At 43.6% G+C, this 26,320-nt stretch overlaps 1 protein-coding gene across 1 annotated transcript in view; it reads left to right on the top strand.

Annotated features, from left to right (window-relative positions):
* The window catches only part of LOC138953973 (pleckstrin homology domain-containing family H member 1-like), a gene marked incomplete in the record, with an annotated part of 204,408 nt that overhangs the window by 98,088 nt on the left and 80,000 nt on the right, over nt 1–26,320 (top strand). The window contains 1 exon segment of the mRNA XM_070326000.1: nt 8,944–9,081. Coding sequence (XP_070182101.1) covers nt 8,944–9,081 — 138 coding nt within the window.

The following is a 26,320-nucleotide window of genomic DNA, read 5'->3' as shown; positions in this document are numbered from 1 at the left end:
TCGCCGTAAATGGCACCGTCTTTGTTTTATTTACAACATCCTTTGTGAGTAATGTTTAGAGAAATACAATTTTGTTCCTTAGAGTTCGGGGGGGGGGGGGGGGGGGGATTAAGCAATAAAATATGCGGGTAATGAAAGTGAACGCACGGATAGATGGATGAATATGAGGATGGATAGATGAAGGTATGGGTAGATATAGGGACGTACAAATGAGCGATGTAATACGTGTCTGGGTGCAAAAGCTGGCTGAACTGATTAAAGAGTGAATCTACCAATGAGGTATGGGTTGAGTTGAAAGACTGAAAAATGGAGGAACAGGTCATTCATTAAAGTAACTTGAGTACGATAAACCAACACAGCACTAAGCGACATCTTGTAGACTTTTTTGCAAACACTCATCCACGCAAAATGTCGCGATAATTCAATTCAGCTACGCATGCGTATCGCTTGCTGTGTGCGTGACCAGTTCTCATCTGTCTCTGTCATCCCAGACATCAAGGAATCCTCTCGTTATTTCACGCCACCAGCGAGACTTGATGACCGAGACAACACATTCTCACGCTGAGATTCCCGTGGCCCGAGACTTGGCGTTCGACACCATAGTAAAGCGATGGGATTTGGGGTCCCCAGAGACAAGGCAATTTCTCTGCACTCATAACTTTCCACAGGACTAGTCTCCAGTCGCACGTCCGTGTAGGAGATGGAAACGGCGAATCCTGCAACTTTGTGATAAGTCTGTCTTTGCTGTACGCAGGATGTCAGATTTGAATGAGCCTTTTGTGAAACTTCACTGGTAGTTACCGTTTCTTGTACAAAGTGGGTGAGACACTACGTAAGTGCCGCATAGCGCCCGAGGGGAGACATATACTGTCTAAGATGGTCAGATGAAAAAACCCGAAATACATCCCCTGAAAAAGGCAGACACTGGCACAATCAGCTACAAAACTGAGAGAGAACACACTGACAGACAGTAAAACGGACAGACACCTGCTCTGAAGGCTACAGCAGACATGGCATTGATGGCTTGAGCGCAGATACAGACACGCAGAAATACAGACAGACATCAGTGCAGAATTCAAAACTAGTGCAATCAGTCACACAGAAAGATTATCGTGAGTCGAAAACTGAGTCCAGCAGTTCGGCCGACAGAAATTGCCGGGAAGAAGATAACGCCGCGTGACCTTTGATCAACCAAACTGCAGAAACTACACATTTCTCGCCTGACCATCGTCCTGTTTCTTTCACGCTATTATTGAACCAGTGGGTCACACGCACACCGAAGACACCTGTGTCCACTATAAATACCCATTGTAATTCCTACGCCTGTTGGCGTCCGCCCAGGCACTTTAAACCCTCTCCGTGTCTTTGAAACACGGTGCCCAGGCGGTAATTAGACAGGTCCATTTCCCTGGCTGCCCATCACGGGACCGGAGTGTCAGGAATCGCTTCCCTCTGTGCTCGTGTCTGTCTGGCCGGTTCGCTTCTGTGTTTTGTCTTCTCTGTCGGTGCGAAAAGTGGACGCAAGTTTTTGGCTTGGTTGCATACTTTGGGATTTTCTGTGAACATTTTTTGGGGGTCCGGTTTTTCGCTGACGTGACTTGCTCTTCTTGAAAGCTAGACTCGTTCTCTTTAGCGATTTTTTGTTTTGTTTTGCGCTTTGTCTTTTCGGTGCCAAACGTGGACGTATGTGTTCGCTCAGTTGCATTCTGTTTTGATTTTTTTTTCTTTCTTTTCAGAAACGTTGATGTCTATCCGTCAAGCTCTATTGTTCTTTTCGAGTCAGTCTTTCACAGCTACCGGCTTCCTGTCTCCAGTATGGTCCTCGCTTTATCTTCTGCTTCTTGTTCTGCTGGTTAACAGTGGTGTTCTCTCCAGTCTACATCATGGCACGTTTTGGTTCTTATTCCGCGCACACAAATACACGATTCTTTTCAACCAGAAAGTCTGAAATTGCAATGCCCTTGAAAACAACAACCACAAAAGATGTCCCTATGACATGAAATTGATGAACTATTAAGACACGAAACGCTCCGCTAGCATACACGGAAGACGAACGAAAGGTGGTGGTGTAAAAGGGGAGGGGGGGGGGGGGGGGGGGGCGGGATTCGGGTAGGTGATGGGTATGTGTTGAGGGAGGGAATTGGGAGGCAGTCGGAGGGGTCAAAGAGGAACGTGACTGCACTTTGGTCGCGTGCACACGATCGCACGTGCATGCTTCCCGGGGGTAATCTAGTTTCGGAGGACACACATACACCCTTCGCGTGGCTGCCTGATCCGGTGTAACACGAAATTTTTACTCCACGAAAAATTTACTCCGGAGTAAATATTTCGTACGAAATTCTTACTCCGAGTACACTTTTCGTACGAGAAAAGAACTCCCCAAGGCACGAAAAAATTACTCCCTCCACGAAATTTTTACTCCCCATTTTTTTTACTTCCACAAAAAATCTCGTACGCAAAAATGGGATGCGGGCGAAGGGATAATGCCAATAAGTGATCTCGCGCACACGAATGTCGCGCTACCCTCCTTCCACCCCTTCCACCACCAAGACTAACAGGGGACACGGGAGTAAAAATTTCGTACACCTGGCATGGGAAGTTAAATTGCTCGTGTTGGGGTGAAGTAATTTATTCGTTATTTATTCGTCAGGGGAGTAACATTTTTGTACAAAATGTTTACTCGGAACTCACCTGTCTTGGGGAGTAATTTTCTCGTGCAATGGGGGGAGTGCTTTTTTCGTAAAGGGAGTAACTTTTTCGTACGAAATGTTTACTCCGGAGTAAAAATCTCGTGGGAGTAATTTTCTCGTGTTACACCGGGGGGACTTTTCGAACTTGGCCGGGCAGGGTGTTGAGTCTTTGAGACTGCAACTCTGCGTTCTGTTTCTTCTTCTTCTTCTTCTTCTGTCGCTCACTCTCTCTCTCTCTCTCTGTCCTCTGATTTCTAAAAGTATTATTTGCTCCAATTGCCTTGACCCTCCTCTGTCTTTGTCGACCTCTGTCTTAATCCTCCCTGCTCGCTCACTGGGCCTCCATTGCTTTTCTAGTCATTCTCCCCCCCCCCCTTGCTCACTTTCTCTCCCCACTTTGGTTCTCTTGGAAGTTCCGGCCCCAGGAGATCTGCACTTGATTAGACAGCATTCCGGATAGTACATGGCCCAAATTACCTGTCCGCATCGATTTTTCTGAAGGCTTGACCAAAATGAACGGTACAAATCAGAGTCAGGCTCGACCATAGGCAAGAAAACCATGACTTTGACGAATGTTAATGGCGAAGATCCCCCCCCCCCCCCCGCCCCCCTTTCCCCGTCGCGATATAACCTTCGTGGTTGAAAACGACGTTTGAACACCAAATAAAGAAAGAAAGAATGGCGAAGATGGAAGAGGTACACGGGTTGAGAGCAGTCTGTCTGTACATCTGTCTGTCTATCTGTCTGTCTGTCTGGCTGTCTGTCTCTTAGTGCGTCTGTCTATCCGCTGTTTGTCTGTTTGTGCGTCTGTCTGTCTGTGCGTCTGTCTGACTCTTGGTGGCGATATCGGTGGTGATGGTTGTGTTTCTGGTGTGTGTGTGTGTGTGTGTGTGTGTGTGTCTGTCTGTCTGTGTCTGTCTTAGTCTCGTTGCCAGCTTAGAAAGAAAGGTACGTAGATGTATAGAAGAACATAATTATTACCAGTGCAGCTTTTATGAGGAGCTACAAGTACGTTAGAGAGAAGATGGAAGAAAAAGAAGAATAAAAAATAAAATATTGAGAAGAAGAAGATGATGACAGCTTTGTTGATTAGCTGGCACTGCCTGCTCTTTGATAACATGGGACCCGGGTTAATTGGATTGGAGATTGCGCACTTAGTCGGCATGGCATCATTATTGTGAGCAGAAGCCTGAAGGAGTCACACGAGGAGATAGCACACACACACACACACACACACACACATACACACAAACACACACACACACACACACACACACACACACACACACACACACACACACACACACACACACACACACACACACACACACAGAAGAGTAAAGGAGAGGCGGATCAGAGAGGGAGAAAGAGACCGAGAGAATAAATTGAGATACAACGCGAACGGTTCGATATTCAGGAAACTTAATGAAATAAACGCTCCGACGTTTTGGAATAACGGTGACATAGAAATGATTTTTCATGACATCATCATCATCATCATCATCATCATTATCATCATCTTCTTCTTCTTCTTCTCCGCATAGCCAAGTAGGTGTAAGGGACATAAAAACAACAACCTACTGTCTTATTCTTTTGCTTCCAAGCAAACCTCATGTACACGGATTTTGACATCTGGACCATTATTGCCCCTTCTGTTTTATATCACACAAATGCATAAAGCATGTTAACTTTCTGCATTACGGAACTTACCCTTGAACCGAACACATTTCCCAGGCAGCACTCAGGCGTTCGAGAATAAATACGACCAAATAATCCCTCAGGTTCATAAATCGTCATCATTTTGTGATTTCACGTGCCAGACTATGAACCTGGCAGTGAGCGCATGTGCGCCATTTGGAAACGAGGCAGCAAAAAGGTAATTTGCCTACAAAAACAGCCAATGAGATTTCCTTTGGGAATACATTTTGTGCGAGTGAAGAAGCCAATTATTCTGCTTGACTTGTCTTTGAACGTTGTTTGACCCGTTCACTATTGCTATCGGGTCTTCTGACTAGAGCTGTCGTAATCTTGTTTTCTTGTGCTCACGTCAGGTTTTGTAAATAATCCATTAAGTCATCGGAGCGTGACGGGGCGAGGAAGGTGTTGTGAGGATGGGGATGGGGCAGGGATGCAGAGAGAGAGAGAGAGAGAGAGAGAGAGAGAGACAGATAGAGAGAGAGAGGGAGAGAGAGAGACAGACAGACAGACAGACAGACAGATGCGGGGGGGGGGGGGGGGGGAGAGATAGAGGAAGGATGGAAGAGATAGAAGGTGAACAAGATACGTAACACATGCACACACATTCATATTACAGACGGGCAAAAATGCTCTCTCTCTCTCTCTCTCTCTCTCTCTCTCTCTCTCTCTCTCTCTCTCTCTCTCTCTCTCTCTCTCGCCCCACCCTCTCTCTCTCTCTCTCTCTCTCTCTCTCTCTCTCTCTCTCTCTCTCTCTCTCTCTCTCTCTCTCTCTCTGAATGTGTTTGTGGGAGTGCGTTGGTAACGAAAGGCGTGAAAAGTGCAACAGACCAAAACATCTGCCAGATTGTTCCTGGAAATGAAACCCGGATCATTGAAAGCGTACAGGCGAGAGTCGGTGATGATCCTCCGGTACCCATATTGAAGCCATTTGCCATGTCATTGTGTTCGTTTGGCTGCACTGTGTCTGGACCTGACAGAAGCCATCATTTCAATTACCGAAGGCCAGAGCGAACGGATCTGTCTGTGGTCAGCACAATATGTATGCATTTAACGCTTTATGAACACCATGTGCAGATAGCAAGAACTTGACACGTGATGCAACACAGACAACAATAGTCTGTGGGTAACTGTAATTTATACACGGACAAGCGTACAGACACACACAGACAGACAGACAGATAGACAGACAGACAGACAGACAAGACAGTCACATTGTGGGTGACGTAGAAGTTGAGACATTGACAAGGGGCCAACAGACAGATCTAGATGAAAACACAGGCAGATGGGGAGACGTGACCTCAGATAAATACACTCGCGCCCACACATCGACAAAAAGATAGACAAACAGACGTGCGTGATCTGTCTGTTTCCCTCTCTCTCTCTCTCATTCTCTCTCTCTCTCTCTCTCTCTCTCTCTCTCTCTCTCTCTCTCTCTCTCTCTCTCTCTCTCTCTCTCTCTCTCTCTCTCTCTCTCTCTCTCTCTCTCTCTCTCTCACTGACATACACACACACAGAAACATACAGACACACACACACACACACACACACACACACACACACACACACACACACACACACACACACACACAGCAGAATACGCACTCCTATCCTGTCGATGGCAGATACAAGTACATGTATGGAAAGATGATGATGGGTTATGCGATGGAAAATCCTGATCAATAAAAACCTTACGAGTAGGTTGGAAAGGGGCAGATTGAAAATGACTGTTCATCAGGCATCACATATAATCACAATTTTGTGCCCGCCCCCAACCTCCCATACTCGCTCATCCATTTTCTACTGATTCTTCCCTCTTCCTCATTTTCTACTGATTCTTCTCTCTTCCTCATTTTCTACTGATTCTTCCCTCTTCCTCATTTTCTACCCCACAAATTTCCCATTAGTGTAACCACTGCTTTTTGTTCTCCTTTTTCAGTTTATCGCATACACAGGCTTTCACAATCAATGTTCACCTCGGGGAACCACATTGCATAATTCACAATTTTCAAATAATTCAATTTGAGTATGAACTTTGTGTTGTTGGTTTTTGTTTGTTTGTGCATCGTTTGAAGCTTTTGCCATGGTATTGTTGAACGGACATCCTTTTAACTTAAAAAAAAGAGTTAATGATTACGTAATTTGCGCGTACTTGTTGTGTGAAGTGAGGTAATGTGCTGCGGAAAATGTTTCCCGTAGTATCGAACGGGTTGTTGAAACAGTTTGTTATGCTCGCTTCTTTTTTTGTGTGGTAGAGATTGCTTAGCAGTAAGGCAGCAACAGCAAACTCTTGTCATAAATATGCCGTCAGAGTAGCGGCAAATTGGAGGGACAACTGTGCCCATGAATTATATAAGGTATCAAGATGGTATCACCTGGCGTGAAGTGAAGGTGAACCTGTCTTAATCAGTGCCACTTGGCGCCAGGTAGTGTTTTTGTATCATGCTCAGATGTGATTATTCATTTCTGTCATGTTTTTTACATTTAGTCAAGTTTTGACTAAATGTTTTAACGTAGAGGGGGGAATCGAGACGAGGGTGTGGTGTATGTGTGTGTGTGTGTCTGTCTGTCTGTCTGTCTGTCTGTCTGTCTGTGCGTGTGTATGTGTAGAGCGATTCAGACTAAACTACTGGACCAATCTTTGTGAAATTTTACATGAGAGTTCCTGGGAATGATATCCCCGGACGTTTTTTTCTTTTTTTTTGGATAAATGTCTTTGATGACGTCATATCCGGCTTTTTGTAAATGTTGAGGCAGCACTGTCACACCCTCATTTTTCAATCAAATTGATTGAAATTTTGGCCAAGCAATCTTCGACGAAGGCCGGACTTCGGTATTGCATTTCAGCTTGGTGGCTTAAAAATTAATTAATGACTTTGGTCATTAAAAATCTGAAAATTGTAAAAAAAAATTTTTTTATAAAACGATCCAAATTTACGTTCATCTTATTCTTCATCATTTCCTGATTCCAAAAACATATAAATATGTTATATTTGGATTAAAAACAAGCTCTGAAAATTAAAAATATAAAAATTATGATCAAAATTAAATTTTCGAAATCAATTTAAAAACACTTTCATCTTATTCCTTGTCGGTTCCTGATTCCAAAAACATATAGATATGATATGTTTGGATTAAAAACACGCTCAGAAAGTTAAAACGAAGAGAGGTACAGAAAAGCGTGCTATCCTTCTCAGCGCAGCTACTACCCCGCTCTTCTTGTCAATTTCACTGCCTTTGCCACGAGTGATGGACTGACGATGCTACGAGTATCCGGTCTTGCTGAAAAATTGCATTGCGTTCAGTTTCATTCTCTGAGTTCGACAGCTTGACTAAATGTTGTATTTTCGCATTACGCGACTTGTTTTTTCTCTCATCATTTTTCTGGTTAGGCAGCAGAAATTGAATGCTGAAAGTTGACATTTTACGCGTACCGTAAGAACACTCTCCCTCGTGTAAAAGAAATAAAAACGTCTAGAGCTGTTGCGTAGATATCCCCGTGAACTCATAATAATTATTAGCTGCGACAACGCTTGCAAATTAAGCGGAATATCCCAAAATGGTTGAGGTATTACTGCGAGCAATTTAGGTCCTTATTAATATATCGCACGAAGAGTTAGATTAACACAACCTCAACTCTGATGACTATGAGAACGCCCACTGTATATAGCACAAAACGCTTGGACAATGTCCAGTAGCAAATGAGGTCATAATTGAATATGACCAGAGCTGAGCTGTGAACCAGAACTCAATTAGCCATGCGAACTGGTCCTCAAGCAGGCGTAAAGAGGATTACTCAGATATAATGCAAATCGTAATGATCGCATTTCAGGCGCAGACACCGTTACGCATACGAACACCCCAGTACCACAGACATCGTTACATCACTAAAAACGCTGGATGCAGAGTTGTTGTGTAACGCGACTTGTCAGGTTGGCCGTGGAGAGAAAGGGTAGACGAATGAATTATTGACCCTCACGCCTGCGGCTGAGTTAATTAGACGAGGGAACATCCGGTGGCAAGTATGTGGGGTGGGGTGGGATGAAGATTTTTAGTGATGGACTCGGTTTGTAGTGTGTCTGGACTGTCAGTGTGCATGCCGACAGATTGCGTCGGAGAATGGGAAGCGAACATTGCGAGTTTAGGGTTAAAGTCGGGTTTGGGTTTAAGATGTTAAGATCTTCTACACCCCCCCTTACCCCGACTCCCACCCTCTCCCAAAATGCACGGACAGACAAACACCTGCGCATACACACATAGTATACATATGCGCGAACGGACACACACTGATACAAGCCGCTCGCGCGGCGGCACGGGCCATATGCACCAGACACATAAGTCGCTTGTCATTCTCTAAGGTGCCAGGAGATTGGTTCCGCCTAACTTTCCCTTACTCTATAAGACATGTCCACTCGAATGAATTTAGAGCGCTTACTTCCCTTTGTTTCTCAGATAACAATAACAATAACAGCTCTTTATTTTTCATTAAAATATTACATAAAAATGAAAAAAGGTCATAATACTGTTGTTTAAGAAAGACCTGTTCCTCTGGTTGTAGGTGCAGCTGATGGAACAGCAGCTAGCTTCGATGAACTGGAAGCCCGGGGATCTGGAGGCACGGTGTCACGAGCTGCAGACACTGCTGTCAGAGCGGGACGCCACCGTCAGGGAGCTGGACAGTCAGCTGGAAGAGCAGGTAAAGCAACATGCACACTTATCCAACAAACTGCAAGCCCCAGCTGCAAGAACAGGTAAAGCAACATGCACACTTATCCAACAAACTGCAAGCCCCAGCTGCAAGAACAGGTAAAGCAACATGCACACTTATCCAACAAACTGCAAGCCCCAGCTGCAAGAACAGGTAAAGCAACATGCACACTTATCCAACAAACTGCAAGCCCCAGCTGCAAGAACAGGTAAAGCAACATGCACACTTATCCAACAAACTGCAAGCCTAGCAGCTAGCTGTAACTTGCCACCCACTTGGTTTTCCCCCAGATGGTAAACATCCCATTGCGAGCCAATACATAATAAATAGCGTTGTTTGCACTGTCCAAGCAAAACCTGTCGCGCTTTGGGAGCCAACTGCCGCACAGTCAAGTACCAAAACACCTAGTCGATGATGCGCGCGGATCAGGAGTATTCATTATTGCACTTGTCTTTCCATGGGAATGATCGCATGCTAACACACTCTTGTGTGGGGGCATGGCCAAATGACACATTTGGGTCTGAGGCGGGATCAAAATTGTCTAGATAATTATATGCGGTCATCGAAGTTAGTTGTCAATGTTTCAATGGTTCAGACTTTGTTCATAGCTGTCTATTTCGCGGCCGCATCTGTAAATGCGGTGTGCATTTTCCCTTTGTAAATAGTAATACCTGCTACGATCGGAAAAGCATTGGATACGGATGTACTGGCACATGTTGAAAAAAGTACCTTTGGCCTTTTGAAGCTGACTTGCTATATATCAGCTTTGAGAATTGACCTCACTATTTGAGAATAACTTAGACAACAACAGACAAGTTCGTCATCAACACTAAATTCGATTCCCGTGGTACGCTTAGGGTTGCGGTTATGTGAACCCGTTGCTCGATCTTCTTTCTCTTTTTCTGCAGCCTGGGTTTTTTTCTTCTTTGGGAGAATGCGTTAAGGGTGGGAAGACTTTGCTTTCCATCATCCCCGACAACACCAACATCAGAATCAAGTTCTCCCGCAGCTTTTTGGTTTCCTGGTCTATTTTCCTTGTGCATCTTTCGCCGTTTAGAAGACACGCTCCCGCATTTTATTCGCATGCTTCGTATTGTTTGAGAAAACAGGAATATGTCGTTGGTGCCTGTGGTATCTTACGCAGTACACCGCGCCAATGCCGGTGGTCCTGTATCCGAAACACGTCTCACTGCAGTTAGCTGTCTTATCATGTTTCTCTGTGCAGTGGAAATCCCATTCTAGGATGGGCAGGGTAGATGGAGGGAGAGGGAGAGGGAAGAGTGATGCTGTGGTGTTTTTTTTCCGGTGGTATGAGTTAGCAACAATGTCCTTTGGGAGAAACAACCTTTTGTTTGATGTTGTTTTCCCACAAATATGACGGTTAGGAAAGTTCAAGCAAACGACTATTCTCAGTGTACACGTGTTTTTAGAATGAGGATGAGTCAGTTGCTTTTTGTATATATAATCCACAAACAAAAATATGTAAATACTAAAACAATTTATACTATGTTTATTGTTAAAGGTTTCGGGTTTACACTCGAGTGTTGGCAAACGACTATTCTCAGTGTACACGTGTTTTTAGAATGAGGATGAGTCAGTTGCTTTTTGTATATATAATCCACAAACAAAAATATGTAAATACTAAAACAATTTATACTATGTTTATTGTTAAAGGTTTCGGGTTTACACTCGAGTGTTGGCTGGTCATTATGCATAGGGTAGTTTCTTCTCTTCATCAAATATTGATGGCACTAATCAATGGTGTCAGTGTTTTCGGTGTGCATATTGGCATTGAGTGACCCCTATAATATTTGTTCGTATCTGGAAACTTTGTCAGTATCTCATGCCGGCATGTTTGTTGCGCCCTTTTTCTCCACCTCCTTCAACTTCTGCAACTTCTCTTCATCTCACATCATGACACGTATAAAAGCAGTTTGTGGCATGCCTAGCTATTTTCAACCGCATCGATCTACATGTCGCTCGAGCGAATAGCTCATTACTGACAAGAACACAGACACGGCATTGACTTCTGCAGGCAGAACAAAAAACCCACCCATGATGACGGCATTGCGGGCCAGCAGCTGTCACTATGACAGAGACCATCGGCTTCGAAGGCACGTGAAACCAAATACGTCCTGACGATGAAGACGCTGTTTGTTACCATAAGGAGACCTGAGGCCAGCTTGCAAAACAGTTACTTGAGATTCAGTAAGGTCAGGCAGTGATGTTTTGCCACCAGAGTTCGTGTGGCTGGGTGAAAAACAGCTAACATTCCTCTTTGAGGTAGTTCTCTGTCTGACACTCTCTCCAAGTCAAGGAGGCACGCAGGGTGGCTTTCGGAAACTCTCGAGATGTTTGAGAGTAATGGTGGTGCGTCTTTAGTGCTTTGGGTGTCTTGAAGTTCTGCTAGTTCAGTATTTTGGAACTCTGTCAGTGTCTCCTTTCGGAATGCTTGTAATTTCACTGTCCTACTTGTAACTCTCTCCTTCAAAGCCTTCCCCCAGTTTTCATTGACCCCACAGTATAGCAAGTACGTGTTTGCACATCGTATGAATCCAAATGGCAGCCATGCCTACATGTGGCAGTGTATGTAGCAAGTCTGTCAGTCTATCTGTATCTTGGTCTAACCAGTATCAGCTCGCTATAAGAACGAGATAGGAAATTCATTGACCTCAACAAAGTATATGGACCGGGCGCCTTGCGTATGTCAACAGTTGTCATCAGGTATTTCTTAGACCATCGGCTTTGTATGGCCTTCTTGCAAAACAGTTACGTAAGATTTGCACAAGGTCAGACAGTGGTGTTGTACCCCTAGAGGTTGGATGGCAGGGCGCGAACAGCAGACGTTCCTTGTGGGGCTAGTCCTCTATATGACTGGTGCCATAATAAGCAATTCTTCAGGCTGTATAAAAGTCTCGAGATGCTGCAGAGACATGGTGGTGAAGGTTTTAGTGGGTTTGGTATTTGACAGCATGTTAGCTTGGTACCTGGAACGATATAGAAATAGTTACCTGAGATTTGGGCAATGTCAGGCAATGATGTTTTGCTCCCAGAGCTGGGTGGCATGGGTAGAATAGCAAACATTCCTTGTGGGGGTGGTCCTGGGGGTGGTACTATCTCTGACTGCTGTGCACAGTGCAATAACTCTTCAGGTGGAGAAGGCAGGCTGGGTGCCTTGTGAAAATACGAAAGGCCCGAGAGTAATGGTGGTGAAGGTTTAAGTACTGTAGGTGTTTTGGCAACCCTTGACAAATGTGGGATATTGTTTCCTGAGATTTGAGTCATGTCAGGCAATGACGTCCCGCACCCCCCCCCCCCCCCCAGGTTGGGTGGCAGGGTCAGAAGAGCAAACAGTCATTTTGGGAGAGGCCTTCTACCTTACTGCAGCAGTAAAATAGTAAAATAGCTCTTCAGCTGGAGGAGGCAGATTGGGTGGGTTGTGGGAATTCTCGAGATGCTTGAGAGTAATGGCGAGTTTTTAGTGTCATAGGTATCTCGAAAGTCCTGTTTACTTTGGTATCTGAGAACTCTGTCAGTGCTTATGCCCACATGCCTGCCATCCCTTCCTCCCCATCACGACTCCCAAGCACTCCTTCAGATCCTTGCGACTTCCCGAGTAACCTTTTTTGAGGCATCATCGACCACCCTGTAATCATGATCCCGGAAGGAACCTTGCCCTAGCTTGGATTCCGTTTGCTGAATTTGTGTCGCTGGCTTTCAAAGTAATAAGCATTTCTGTTAGACAAGTGTACTGGATTTTGTTTCTTCAAAGAAATGTTGCTTCACGCCCCTTATCCTGGCCTCTCGTACTTTTTTTTAGCCCAAGTTTACACCAGCTTTCTGCAAGTTGTTATTTAGTGTGTGTGTGTGTGTGTGTGTGTGTGTGTGAGTGTGTGTGTGTGTGTGTGTGTGTGTGTGTGTGTGTGTGTGTGTGTGTGTGTGTGTGTGTGTTAAATTTAGATCTGGTGTCATGTTGCCCAGACGAGTAGATGCAACAATATTTTTTAGCTCATAATAAGTCACCCTGCATAACATTTGTTAGTGTGAATGATCATCCACTTGAAGGTACATGCATGGTTCCAGTGTTTACGAAAACTATTTATTTTAGTTTCCCTTCCGGCATTATAGTTTTGACGATGTTCTCGTTCGTTTCAGTGCAGAATTTCTTTACTGTTTGTGTGTTCCTCATTACCAACTAAACCTTCGTTCTCAGTCTTTCTTGCACCGAACGGCATCATTGCCATCGCCATTAAATCCATCTTCCACCGGAACCTGTGCTCATCCCTTTCTCTTCTCACTAACGTTAGCCCTTCGCCTTGTCTTCTTTGCTTTTTTCTGCCACTTGCCAAGGGAAGCAGGGAAAATAAAGCAACACCGTCGGGACCACTTGAACCCCGAGAGAGCGCTGGGCAGGAAAATAAGCAGGAGATAAGTGTAGGAGTCGAGTAAGTCAATTAAAGAGACCACACTGTGATGTTTGGGTGTTACTGTATAAGCCTTCACGTTTCTTGCATTTCCAGCGTGTCAGAATTGCAGGTAAGGGAGTTGGGGGCAACAGAAAATGGGGGTTGGATGGGGGTGGAGGTGAGGGGGGGGGGATGTGAAGGGGGTTGTGAGTTAAGGTTGCAATTGATAGATACAGTGTATGTTGGTGGCGCCTGTTCAGTCGTGCCTCTTACAATGTAACACAAGGGTACTGTACTTCCAAATACTCTGATAAAGTTGCCGTTGGTGTACACCAGTTGTTCGTATACCTTAGCGATTGCTAAACGCACCCAGGTCACGAGAGATTTCCAAGGAGCTGCTGAGAGAATACAACCGTTTGAAGCTGTAAATGCGCCTACATGCCTAGTTCAACTGGCAAATCACACAAAAATGGCCCTCCTGCTGGAGTTTGTAAGTTTCAAGTGGACGATGTGAGACAAAACCTGCCGCATTCGCGGGCATCAAAGAGCTTCGTTATCAATCAGTGTTTGAACTCTCTTCGCCCAGTCAAATACTTCTAGAGTTATGAATTTTCAAACCCGCTTTTATCGTTGAAAGAAAATATTAAGTCGTCAACTCAGTTTAACTTTTACAATAATTTCTCTAAAATCATTCTTTGACGGCTTTGGAAGGGGTGGGCGGGATGTGTGTGTGTGTGGGGGTGGGGGGTGGGGTGGGGTGGGGTTATGACACACGGAAGACGCTTCATTCGACTACGTGACACATCCATTGGTTACATGCTGCAGGAACCATGTAGACTCCTTTGTTCCATTTTCAAAATATTACTGCACGTGTCCACAAAGTCGCAGTGAAGAGTTAAGAACGAAGGAGCTTCTTTGATGTCATTCAAACATCTTTACCGAACCAATTCATAGTTTTTAAAACCAAAACGCTGTGCAATATTTATAAGATGAGTTTCTTTGATGTCATTCACAAATCTTTACCGAACCAACTCATACTTTTAAATATGGGATGAGTTTTTTTGATGTCTGAAAGCAAGCAGCTATAGACTACACCGATTACTCGTACACTGTGGTTTGGCGGCGGAAACGGGGCTCCTCGAAAAGCAGATTTCAACACATCCTTTCACATGTTTCGCGTGAGTGGCTTATTTCCCTCCCTTCTTTGCAGCTTCTTTCTGCTCTTTGTTTTCTACGTGAACGTGGTGCTCGTTGCATCAGAACAACTGGATGCACTTGACACCTTGTGAAAACAAAGGGGGGAGGTGAGCCCTCAAATATATCCTTCACCCTGACTTTTTTCTTAGGCGTGTTGCGTATCGTCTGAGGTCCTTGATGGCAACAGGCTGGCTTATATCACGGCTGCTGTGTTGGGTTGGGTGAACGTGTTGAGAGAAGTTGCAGGTGGTTAAACTTCCCCATGTGTTTGTTGCTGTTGTTGTTGATGCTGTTGGTGGTGGTTTGGTCGTTGGTGATTGATTTTCCTGTTCTCGTTTTAAACTGGGGAAGAAAGGGGAGGTAGGCGTGTGTTCGTGAACGTTCACATTGTGTCACCTTATTGGAGAACATGACTCTAGATTAAGAAATTAATGCTCATGACTAATTTCTTCAAGGGTTTGGCAAATGATTGTATGCGACTGTAATAAAAAAAAATCGACCTCGTTTGGACGTGTATGTGGCCATGGGTTAGGCGCAAAGAAACATCTAGCATGAGGACTGGGTGGCCGAGTGGTAACGCACTTGCGCTCGGAAGCGAGAGGTTGCGAGTTCGACCCTGGGTCAGGGCGTTAGCAATTTTCTCCCCCCTTTCCTAACCTAGGTGGTGGGTTCAAGTGCTAGTCTTTCGGATGAGACAAAAAACCGAGGTCCCTTCGTGTACACTACATTGGGGTGTACACGTTAAAGATCCCACGATTGACAAAAGGGTCTTTTTTGGCAAAATTGTATAGGCATAGATAAAAATGTCCACCAAAATACCCGTGTGACTTGGAATAATAGGCCGTGAAAAGTAGGATATGCGCCGAAATGGCTGCGATCTGCTGGCCGATGTGAATGCGTTGTGTAAAAAAAAATCCATCTCACACGGCATAAATAAATCCCTGCGCCTTGAATATGTGCGCGATATAAATTGCATAAAAAAATTTTAAAAAAAATCCCTGCGCTTAGAACTGTATCCACGGAATACGCGCGATATTAGCCTCATATTGATTGGGCTTGAGTGATACTGTGGCGGTAATAAGTGGGGATCGAAGATGGAAAAGGGCATGGGGTGATAGTGGAGGTGGGTGTGGTATATGTATTACGCATGTTTGGCCTTACTGTTGCACGAAACGAACACTTCTTCTTCTTCAGCGTTCCAGAATTGTCTGGTTACGTGTGAGCTCGTTTGCCCATTTGGGTTCCCCACACTATACTCTGAGAGCATAGTCAGCTTCACTCCGCTTTCGTTGAGTAGGCATGTTGGGTATTTTCGTGTTTCCATAACCCACCGAACTCTGACATGGATTACAGGATCTTTTCCGTGCGCACTTGGTCTTGTGCTTGCGTGTACACACGTAGGGGGTTAAGTCACTAGCAGGTCTGCACATAAGTTGACCTGGGAGATCGGAAAAATCTCCACTCTTAACCTACCAGGCGGTAGCGACTGGGATTCGAGCTCACGCCCTCCCGATTAGAAGGCCGACGTCTTACCACCACGCCACTGCGCCCGAACGAAAACGAATTGTTTCTGTTCATTGCTTCCAACATGCACGTGCAGAACAACTGCATGGATGCACGTGACACGCTACAAAAGCAGCAAAAACAAAACAAAGGGGTGAGGTGAACAAGCAGACACTGCACTTCACCCTGACCTTTACCTTGGGGTGTTGCGTATCGTCTGGGATCCTTGACGGCACCAGTCTGGCTAGGATCACAAAATATGGTGGTTGCATTGTTCCTCCCCCGTCCTTGCAGCGCGCTGATCTGTCCTCAGTTTTAGTTGCTGGCTCATTTGTACAGCAGGCATGGAACGATTAAATGAGTTAGTGTGTTGAGAGAAATCAGATATTTAATAGTACGTACCAACCTTCCCGTGTGTACTATCACAACAAGAAATTCCTCCGAGGTAGGAAAAACACCCCCGTCCTTACCATTCTCACTGCCACCAACTGAGAAGGTTATTTCCCTTTGACCATTAATATGTCCCTCTATAAGTCCTTGTAGAATCTTAATCCACCAATAACTCCCTAACCGTGTGTTTGACTGGTCCCAATTTTTGTAAGGACCGTCTCAGGAATGTATAGAACCTGTTCACCAAGTTTGGTGACGATCGGTCCGTTCATTCTTGAGATCTATATGCGAACACAAACACACAAACAAACAAACACATCGACCGAATCCTATACACACCCCTATACCGGGGGTGTAAAAACCATCAAAGATCCGGCCTGGCTTTTACGTATTACGAGCACGCTTCCAGAAGGTCACGGCGCTGATAGAAACGACTCGATATTACTGGACTATCATAGTTAACCTTTTTATTCTTACACGTTTGTTTTTTCTTAACGATCAAGGTCCAAGGAAAATACCTTTCCCTAACCTTTATGAAGGGCGTAACGTGTAATCTCAGGTCGGCGGTAGCAGCAGTTTGACTTCATACCTGAGTATGATTGTTGCATTTTTGTCCTGGGCGAGGCTGTAACAGAATTCTTTCTGAGGTTTTCTTAATCACCATAAGTTCAAGAGACCACTGCAATGGTATGTGTCAGCGTTGTCACTTTTAATTAACCAAGTGCAAATGACCTTTAATTTTAAAAGCAATTGCCTTTATTTTTTAGAGTCAGGGATTTTTAACCAACAGTTGTTTGGATTAGAGGGGTGGGGGGGGGGGGGAGGGGGGATCACAGTGATCAGCTGTTGTACTTCATCTATTTCTTGCAGCGTACGTACACTCGTCATACCGGCACGGTTGGCCTAGTGGTAAGGCGTCCGCCCCGTGATCGGGAGGTCGTGGGTTCGAACCCCGGCCGGGTCATACCTAAGACTTTAAAATTGGCAATCTAGTGGCTGCTCCGCCTGGCGTCTGGCATTATGGGGTTAGTGCTAGGACTGGTTGGTCCGGTGTCAGAATAATGTGACTGGGTGAGACATGAAGCCTGTGCTGCGACTTCTGTCTTGTGTGTGGCGCACGTTATATGCCAAAGCAGCACCGCCCTGATATGGCCCTTCGTGGTCGGCTTGGCGTTAAGCAAACAAACAAACAAACAAACAAACAAGTACACTCGTCCTCAAAACTTGCACCACTGCATTTTTTTGCAATTATTCTATTTCTTGTGGGTTTCTTTTACGACCACTATATTTCATCACAAGCTTTTCCCCATAAGTGTTTAAGACTGTATAAGCAGCAGATAAGCACGCAGCGAGCATTATGATCTTTATGATCTGTCTGTTGGTATAGCACTGTACGCCAGTTTCGTCAAAATATCTCTTCTGTGGCGTGTGCGAAATTTGCACCTTATGTCTGCTGTCCCGTTTATCTTCATTCCTTGAATTTGTTTGCTCTACATCAAAGACTGTACTATGGAAAAAAGAAGAGCGGTTAGATATGGCAATCCGAATGGTGCAAAAGTCCCTTTTAGCTCTTGATGTCTAAATAACACATTATTTAGCTAAATAACGCGTTATTTAGCTAAACAATGCTTTATTTAGCTATATCATGCATTATTTAGCTAAATAATGCATTGTTTAAATTAAACAATGCATTATTTACAGATACAGAAAAAAGAGAGCCCAGAGCACTAAATAATGCATTGTTTAGCATAAATAAGAGATTGTGTTTGTAAATAACTCATTATTTATAAATAATTACGCGTTTTCTCTAAACAATATATTATATGTAAATAAAGTGTTATTTAAATAAATAAAATATTATTTAGATAAATAAAATAGTATTTATCTAAATAAAATATTATTTAGATAAATAAAATATTATATGTAAATAAAATATTATTTATCTAAATAAAATATTATTTAGATAAATAATTTATTATTTAGATAAATAATTTATTATTTAGATAAATAATTTATTATTTACTGTTTTTGCCTTGAAATAGTATTATTACACTAAATAATGCTTTATATAGCTATATAATAGGTTTCCGCTATATAATTCATGATTTGGTAAATAATACATTATATACCGTAAATAAAATATTATATACCGTAAACAATTCATTGTTTAGCGCATCGCGAAGCCGTTTTTTCTCTTGTTGTTTTTTTCCACGTGTTTCCGTGGATCCACGAGAGCTCTGTTGATTCTCAAACTGACCAATCAGACAACTAGCATCTGTACACTAATTAAAGTCCCATTGTTGAGTGTGACGAAAACTCGTGGTGACGATTTTAAAACATGTTGGGTCACGCATGGTCCAATCTTACATGGTCCAATCTTACATGGTCCAACCTTACATGGTCCAACCTTACATGGTCCAACCTTACATGGTCCAATCTTACATGGTCCAACCTTACATGGTCCAACCTTACATGGTCCAATCTTACATGGTCCAATCTTACATGGTCCAACCTTACATGGTTCAACCTTACATGGTCCAATCTTACATGGTCCAATCTTGCATGGTCCAATCTTACATGGTCCAATCTTACATGGTCCAACCTTACATGGTCCAACCTTACATGGTCCAACCTTACATGGTCCAATCTTACATGGTCCAACCTTACATGGTCCAATCTTGCATGGTCCAATCTTGCATGGTCCAACCTTACATGGTCCAATCTTACATGGTCCAACCTTACATGGTCCAACCTTACATGGTCCAATCTTACATGGTCCAATCTTACATGGTCCAACCTTACATGGTTCAACCTTACATGGTCCAATCTTACATGGTCCAATCTTGCATGGTCCAATCTTACATGGTCCAACCTTGCATGGTCCAACCTTGCATGGTCCAATCTTACATGGTCCAACCTTACATGGTCCAACCTTACATGGTCCAATCTTACATGGTCCAACCTTACATGGTCCAACCTTACATGGTCCAATCTTACATGGTCCAATCTTGCATGGACCAATCTTGCATGGTCCAACCTTGCATGGTCCAATCTTACATGGTCCAACCTTACATGGTCCAACCTTACATGGTCCAACCTTACATGGTCCAATCTTGCATGGTCCAATCTTACATGGTCCAACCTTGCATGGTCCAACCTTGCATGGTCCAATCTTACATGGTCCAACCTTACATGGTCCAACCTTACATGGTCCAACCTTACATGGTCCAATCTTACATGGTCCAACCTTACATGGTCCAACCTTGCATGGTCCAATCTTACATGGTCCAACCTTACATGGTCCAACCTTACATGGTCCAACCTTACATGGTCCAATCTTACATGGTCCAACCTTACATGGTCCAACCTTACATGGTCCAATCTTACATGGTCCAATCTTGCATGGTCCAATCTTACATGGTCCAACCTTGCATGGTCCAACCTTGCATGGTCCAATCTTACATGGTCCAATCTTACATGGTCCAACCTTACATGGTCCAACCTTACATGGTCCAACCTTACATGGTCCAATCTTACATGGTCCAACCTTACATGGTCCAACCTTGCATGGTTCAACCTTACATGGTCCAATCTTACATGGTCCAATCTTGCATGGTCCAATCTTACATGGTCCAACCTTGCATGGTCCAACCTTGCATGGTCCAATCTTACATGGTCCAACCTTACATGGTCCAACCTTACATGGTCCAACCTTACATGGTCCAATCTTACATGGTCCAACCTTACATGGTCCAACCTTACATGGTCCAATCTTACATGGTCCAATCTTGCATGGTCCAATCTTGCATGGTCCAACCTTGCATGGTCCAATCTTACATGGTCCAACCTTACATGGTCCAACCTTACATGGTCCAATCTTACATGGTCCAACCTTACATGGTCCAACCTTGCATGGTCCAATCTTACATGGTCCAATAATATATATGGACCATGTAAGATTGGACCATGTAAGGTTGGACCATGTAAGATTGGACCATGTAAGGTTGGACCATGCACGATTGGACCATGTAAGGTTGGACCATGTAAGATTGGACCATGCAAGGTTGGACCATGTAAGGTTGGACCATGTAAGATTGGACCATGCAGGGTTGGACCATGCAAGGTTGGACCATGTAAGATTGGACCATGCAAGATTGGACCATGTAAGATTGGACCATGTAAGGTTGAACCATGTAAGGTTGGACCATGTAAGATTGGACCATGCAAGGTTGGACCATGCAAGGTTGGACCATGTAAGATTGGACCATGCAAGATTGGACCATGCAAGATTGGACCATGTAAGATTGGACCATGTAAGGTTGGACCATGTAAGGTTGGACCATGTAAGGTTGGACCATGTAAGATTGGACCATGCAAGGTTGGACCATGCAAGGTTGGACCATGTAAGATTGGACCATGCAAGATTGGACCATGTAAGATTGGACCATGTAAGGTTGAACCATGTAAGGTTGGACCATGTAAGATTGGACCATGTAAGGTTGGACCATGTAAGGTTGGGCCATGTAAGGTTGGACCATGTAAGATTGGACCATGTAAAGTTGGACCATGCAAGATTGGACCATGCAAGATTGGACCATGTAAGGTTGGACCATGTAAGATTGGACCATGTAAGATTGGACCATGTAAGATTGGACCATGTAAGGTTGGACCATGTAAGGTTGGACCATGTAAGGTTGGACCATGTAAGGTTGGACCATGTAAGGTTGGACCATGTAAGATTGGACCATGCAAGATTGGACCATGCAAGATTGGACCATGTAAGGTTGGACCATGTAAGGTTGGACCATGTAAGATTGGACCATGTAAGATTGGACCATGCAAGGTTGGACCATGCAAGGTTGGACCATGTAAGATTGGACCATGCAAGATTGGACCATGTAAGATTGGACCATGTAAGGTTGAACCATGTAAGGTTGGACCATGTAAGATTGGACCATGCAAGATTGGACCATGCAAGATTGGACCATGTAAGGTTGGACCATGTAAGGTTGGACCATGTAAGATTGGACCATGTAAGATTGGACCATGCAAGGTTGGACCATGCAAGGTTGGACCATGTAAGATTGGACCATGCAAGATTGGACCATGTAAGGTTGGGCCATGTAAGGTTGGACCATGTAAGATTGGACCATGTAAAGTTGGACCATGCAAGATTGGACCATGCAAGATTGGACCATGTAAGGTTGGACCATGTAAGATTGGACCATGTAAGATTGGACCATGTAAGATTGGACCATGTAAGGTTGGACCATGTAAGGTTGGACCATGTAAGGTTGGACCATGTAAGATTGGACCATGTAAGGTTGGACCATGTAAGATTGGACCATGTAAGATTGGACCATGTAAGGTTGGACCATGTAAGGTTGGACCATGTAAGGTTGGACCATGTAAGATTGGACCATGTAAGGTTGGACCATGTAAGGTTGGACCATGTAAGATTGGACCATGTAAGATTGGACCATGCGTGACCCAACATGTTTTAAAATCGTCACCACGAGTTTTCGTCACACTCAACAATGGGACTTTAATTAGTGTACAGATGCTAGTTGTCTGATTGGTCAGTTTGAGAATCAACAGAGCTCTCGTGGATCCACGGAAACACGTGGAAAAAAACAACAAGAGAAAAAACGGCTTCGCGATGCGCTAAACAATGAATTGTTTACGGTATATAATATTTTATTTACGGTATATAATGTATTATTTACCAAATCATGAATTATATAGCGGAAACCTATTATATAGCTATATAAAGCATTATTTAGTGTAATAATACTATTTCAAGGCAAAAACAGTAAATAATAAATTATTTATCTAAATAATAAATTATTTATCTAAATAATAAATTATTTATCTAAATAATAAATTATTTATCTAAATAATATTTTATTTAGATAAATAATATTTTATTTAGATAAATAATATTTTATTTACATATAATATTTTATTTATCTAAATAATATTTTATTTAGATAAATACTATTTTATTTATCTAAATAATATTTTATTTATTTAAATAACACTTTATTTACATATAATATATTGTTTAGAGAAAACGCGTAATTATTTATAAATAATGAGTTATTTACAAACACAATCTCTTATTTATGCTAAACAATGCATTATTTAGTGCTCTGGGCTCTCTTTTTTCTGTATCTGTAAATAATGCATTGTTTAATTTAAACAATGCATTATTTAGCTAAATAATGCATGATATAGCTAAATAAAGCATTGTTTAGCTAAATAACGCGTTATTTAGCTAAATAATGTGTTATTTAGACATCAAGAGCTAAAAGGGACTTTTGCACCATTCGGATTGCCATAGTTAGACGAGTGTTTGGCTAAATGTTAGTGTAAAAGCGTTCGAAAAGCTAGCGTGCTGATAACGCACTTTGACTGTTTCCTTGATGAAGGTATTCCTACTTCAAAAGGCCGTACATTCAGACAGTGTACTGTCGTGAAAAATCGTCTCTGTTTCGTGTTGCTTTTGATTTCAAAACCGTTCCCGAAGTTGAAATTGATTTAAGCCTTTTCGTTCATGTTTGTGATTTGACAACAATAATGTTAAGATGTCTCTGTCATCAAACCATAATTAAAATTGACAAAGAGAGAGAATCGCTTCATGACATAATATAGGTATATCACTGTTCACAGACGTTGCGCGAAGTGGAAATGCATCGATAAAACACTGTCTGATAGACATTCTTTCAGATTTTCATTTAGCCTTTATAATCAATAATTTGTGTGAGGTACATTTGTGTTAAACCACCTTCCCTTGAAGAATCTTCATGAGAGGTTTTTCGGCATTTGAAGCCGTGAAGGAATTCAGAAAATCCCCCTCAAAGATTAATTTTCTTTGATGTCTTCGGTCGATCGTGGGATGTTTCGCTTCCGAGGCACTTTCCCTTTCAGATCCTCAAGTGTTTTCCAACATTTTGGGATTTCGTTCAAAAATATCAAAGAAAACGCTGTGGAATCCACTTGGCAATAACCAAAGATGTCTTGAAATTGTTCATACAGTTACTGACCCGGCCCTGCTCTAGGATTCGGTTATAAGGCTTTCATATTCGCTCTTTGTGGGTGTTTTCCCTGCTCATTTTAAAGAGTTTGCGGGAATGTTGTTGGGTGAAATGCTGCATAACCACGGGATCATTTGAGTTCTTTACATTCTTGATTCATCCAGAGATCAGCTCAAAGCTTGCAGTGTTCTCAACGAGAGTTGATTGCCGCGGTGAGAGCTTTTTCAGCTTCCGCTGCAAGACATCAGACAAATAACAACAACAGAAGCCTCGTGGCCACATTTTGAAAATAAGGATGCTGTGCAAGGCTTCGTTCAGCCTTTGATTTGGTACAAGCTTATAGCCTACGATCCAAGGTTTCATGTCGCGATAAACGCTTTTGCCGCTTCAGATGCACGACCTAAGAATAACGCCATCAACAACCCCACATGCACTGGTCAGGAACCCCGACAAGTCTTCATTCAACCGTTGATTGAGTTCTATAGAGTTCTTGTCGTGATGAGTGCTTTTCCAGCCTCCGCCGCTAAAACCTAAAAATAAAAAACCATCCATAGAAGCTTCGTAGTGATCAAGATTTTCTGTAACGATTCATTCAGCCATGGCTTGAATCAGAGAGAATGTGCTGTTCTTACCTATAGAGTTCATGCCGTTATGAGCGTGTTTTTTTTGTGTTCAGCCTTCTGCTGCAGAACCTCAGAATAACCACATCAACAGAAGGCAGTTAGTGATCAGAATGTTCTGAAGTCTGCATTCAGCCATCGGTGGAGTCAAAGATATTGCAGCGTTCTTTCCTATAATTATGCCGTTATGAGCCTGTTTTTCAGCCTTCCGCTGCAAAACCTCCGACCAACGCCATGCATCCACAGAAGCCAGTTAATGATCAGGATTCTCTGCAAGTCTTCATGCAGCCATTGATTGCAAAAAGTACAACACTCTGCTGCACGTCTCATTTTCAGAGCACAGCATCGACAACCCTGCACTCCTCTCATGAAAGAACTTCACTGGCTTCCTGTATCTGAACGTATTAGGTATAAAGCTGCCTGCTTCTGCTACAATATCATCTCTGAATCGGCACCTGCCTATCTTTCTGAACTGGTCTCTCTCTACACTCCCTCTCGAACCCTTCGTTCTTCTGATGATGCTCGACTTCTCTGTCAAGGTCGCTTTAAACGCAAGGCTCATGGCTTCCGCACGTTTTCGTATTATGGACCTCAGTTATGGAATTCACTCCCCTTTCACTTACGTCACTCTCCATCCATTTCATCTTTTAAGTCCAATTTGAAAACTCACTTGTTCCAACAACACTACGGATAGTTCCTTAGTATAGAGTCTGGGGATGTGAGATGTGCATGATGTGTTGTTTGAATCTGACAATGATTGTATGATTTTTGTATACATGTATTGTTGTCCCGCGCTTTGAACTTTTGATAAGGCGCTTTATAAATGCCCGTTATTATTATTATTATTATATTGATACAAAGCTTGTGGTGCTTGCTCCTGGAGTGTTATGCCGCTATGAGCGTTTTTCAGCTTCAGACATCAGAATAACGCCCTCCACAGAAGCCAGTTAATGATCAGGATTCTCTGCAAGTCTTTATCCAGCCATTGATTAGGTCGAGGGGCAAAGATATTCCCCCTGCTATGCTGGTAGTGGAATATCCATGATCGAGGTATGCTTCCCATCACTTCAAACACTCGTGTTCCCCCCTCCTACCGGGGCTTGGAGGCCAGTGAGAGCAATGTCGGCCACCCGTTCCAAGCAGGGTGCCTGCCTTCTCGCCTCCCCGTTTGAAGATAGATCTAAAGACAGGAAGGCATGCAGGCGGCGAAAGATGCTTTCACGGAACTATGCCACGTGTTTCTGCCGCGTTGAAAAAAAAGGTTAGCTATTTGGTGTGATGATGCTGGTTCAGGTAAGCGAAGACAAGACCCGGGTGGTTTATGGGGGTTTGGTTGCAGGTGATGGATTTGTACGCTGTGGCATCGACTGTATGAGGATGAAGGCTTGCCGAAACCATTGCGTGGATACGGTGTTCCAAGGCCTCGGGCAAAGAGAGGGAGAGAGAAAGAGAGAGAGAGAGAGCTCGAACTAAGAACTCGAAAGCGTTATTGTTCAAGCAAATATAGGTTCATAACGGTTCTTTCTTACAGATAGTCCTTGCGAGAGAGAGAGAGAGAGAGAGAGAGAGAGAGAGAGAGAGAGAGAGAGAGAGAGAGAGAGAGAGAGAGAGAGAGAGAGAGAGAGAGAGAGTGAGTTTTTTTGTTTGTTTGTTTGCTTAACGCCCAGCCGACCACAAAGGGCCATATCAGGGCGGTGCTGCTTTGCCATTTAACGTGCGCCACACACAAGACAGAAGTCGCAGCACAGGCTTCATGTCTCACCCAGTCACATTATTCTGACACCGGACCAACCAGTCCTAGCACTAACCCCATAATGCCGGACGCCAGGCGGAGCAGCCACTAGATTGCCAATTTTAAAGTCTTAGGTATGACCCGGCCGGGGTTCGAACCCACGACCTCCCGATCACGGGGCGGACGCTTTACCACTAGGCCAACCGTGCCGGTAGTGAGTGAGTGAGTGAGTGAGAGAGTGAGAGAGAGTGAGTGAGTGAGTGAGAGAGTGAGAGAGAGAGAGTGAGTGAGAGAGTGAGTGAGAGAGAGAGAGAGAGAAAGAGAGAGAGTGGGTGAGTGAGA

The sequence above is a fragment of the Littorina saxatilis genome, linkage group LG17 (assembly GCF_037325665.1).
Source record: "Littorina saxatilis isolate snail1 linkage group LG17, US_GU_Lsax_2.0, whole genome shotgun sequence".
NCBI lineage: Eukaryota > Metazoa > Mollusca > Gastropoda > Littorinimorpha > Littorinidae > Littorina > Littorina saxatilis.
Note: the sequence above shows the minus strand (reverse complement) of the source record. Positions and strands in the feature narration are given on the sequence as shown.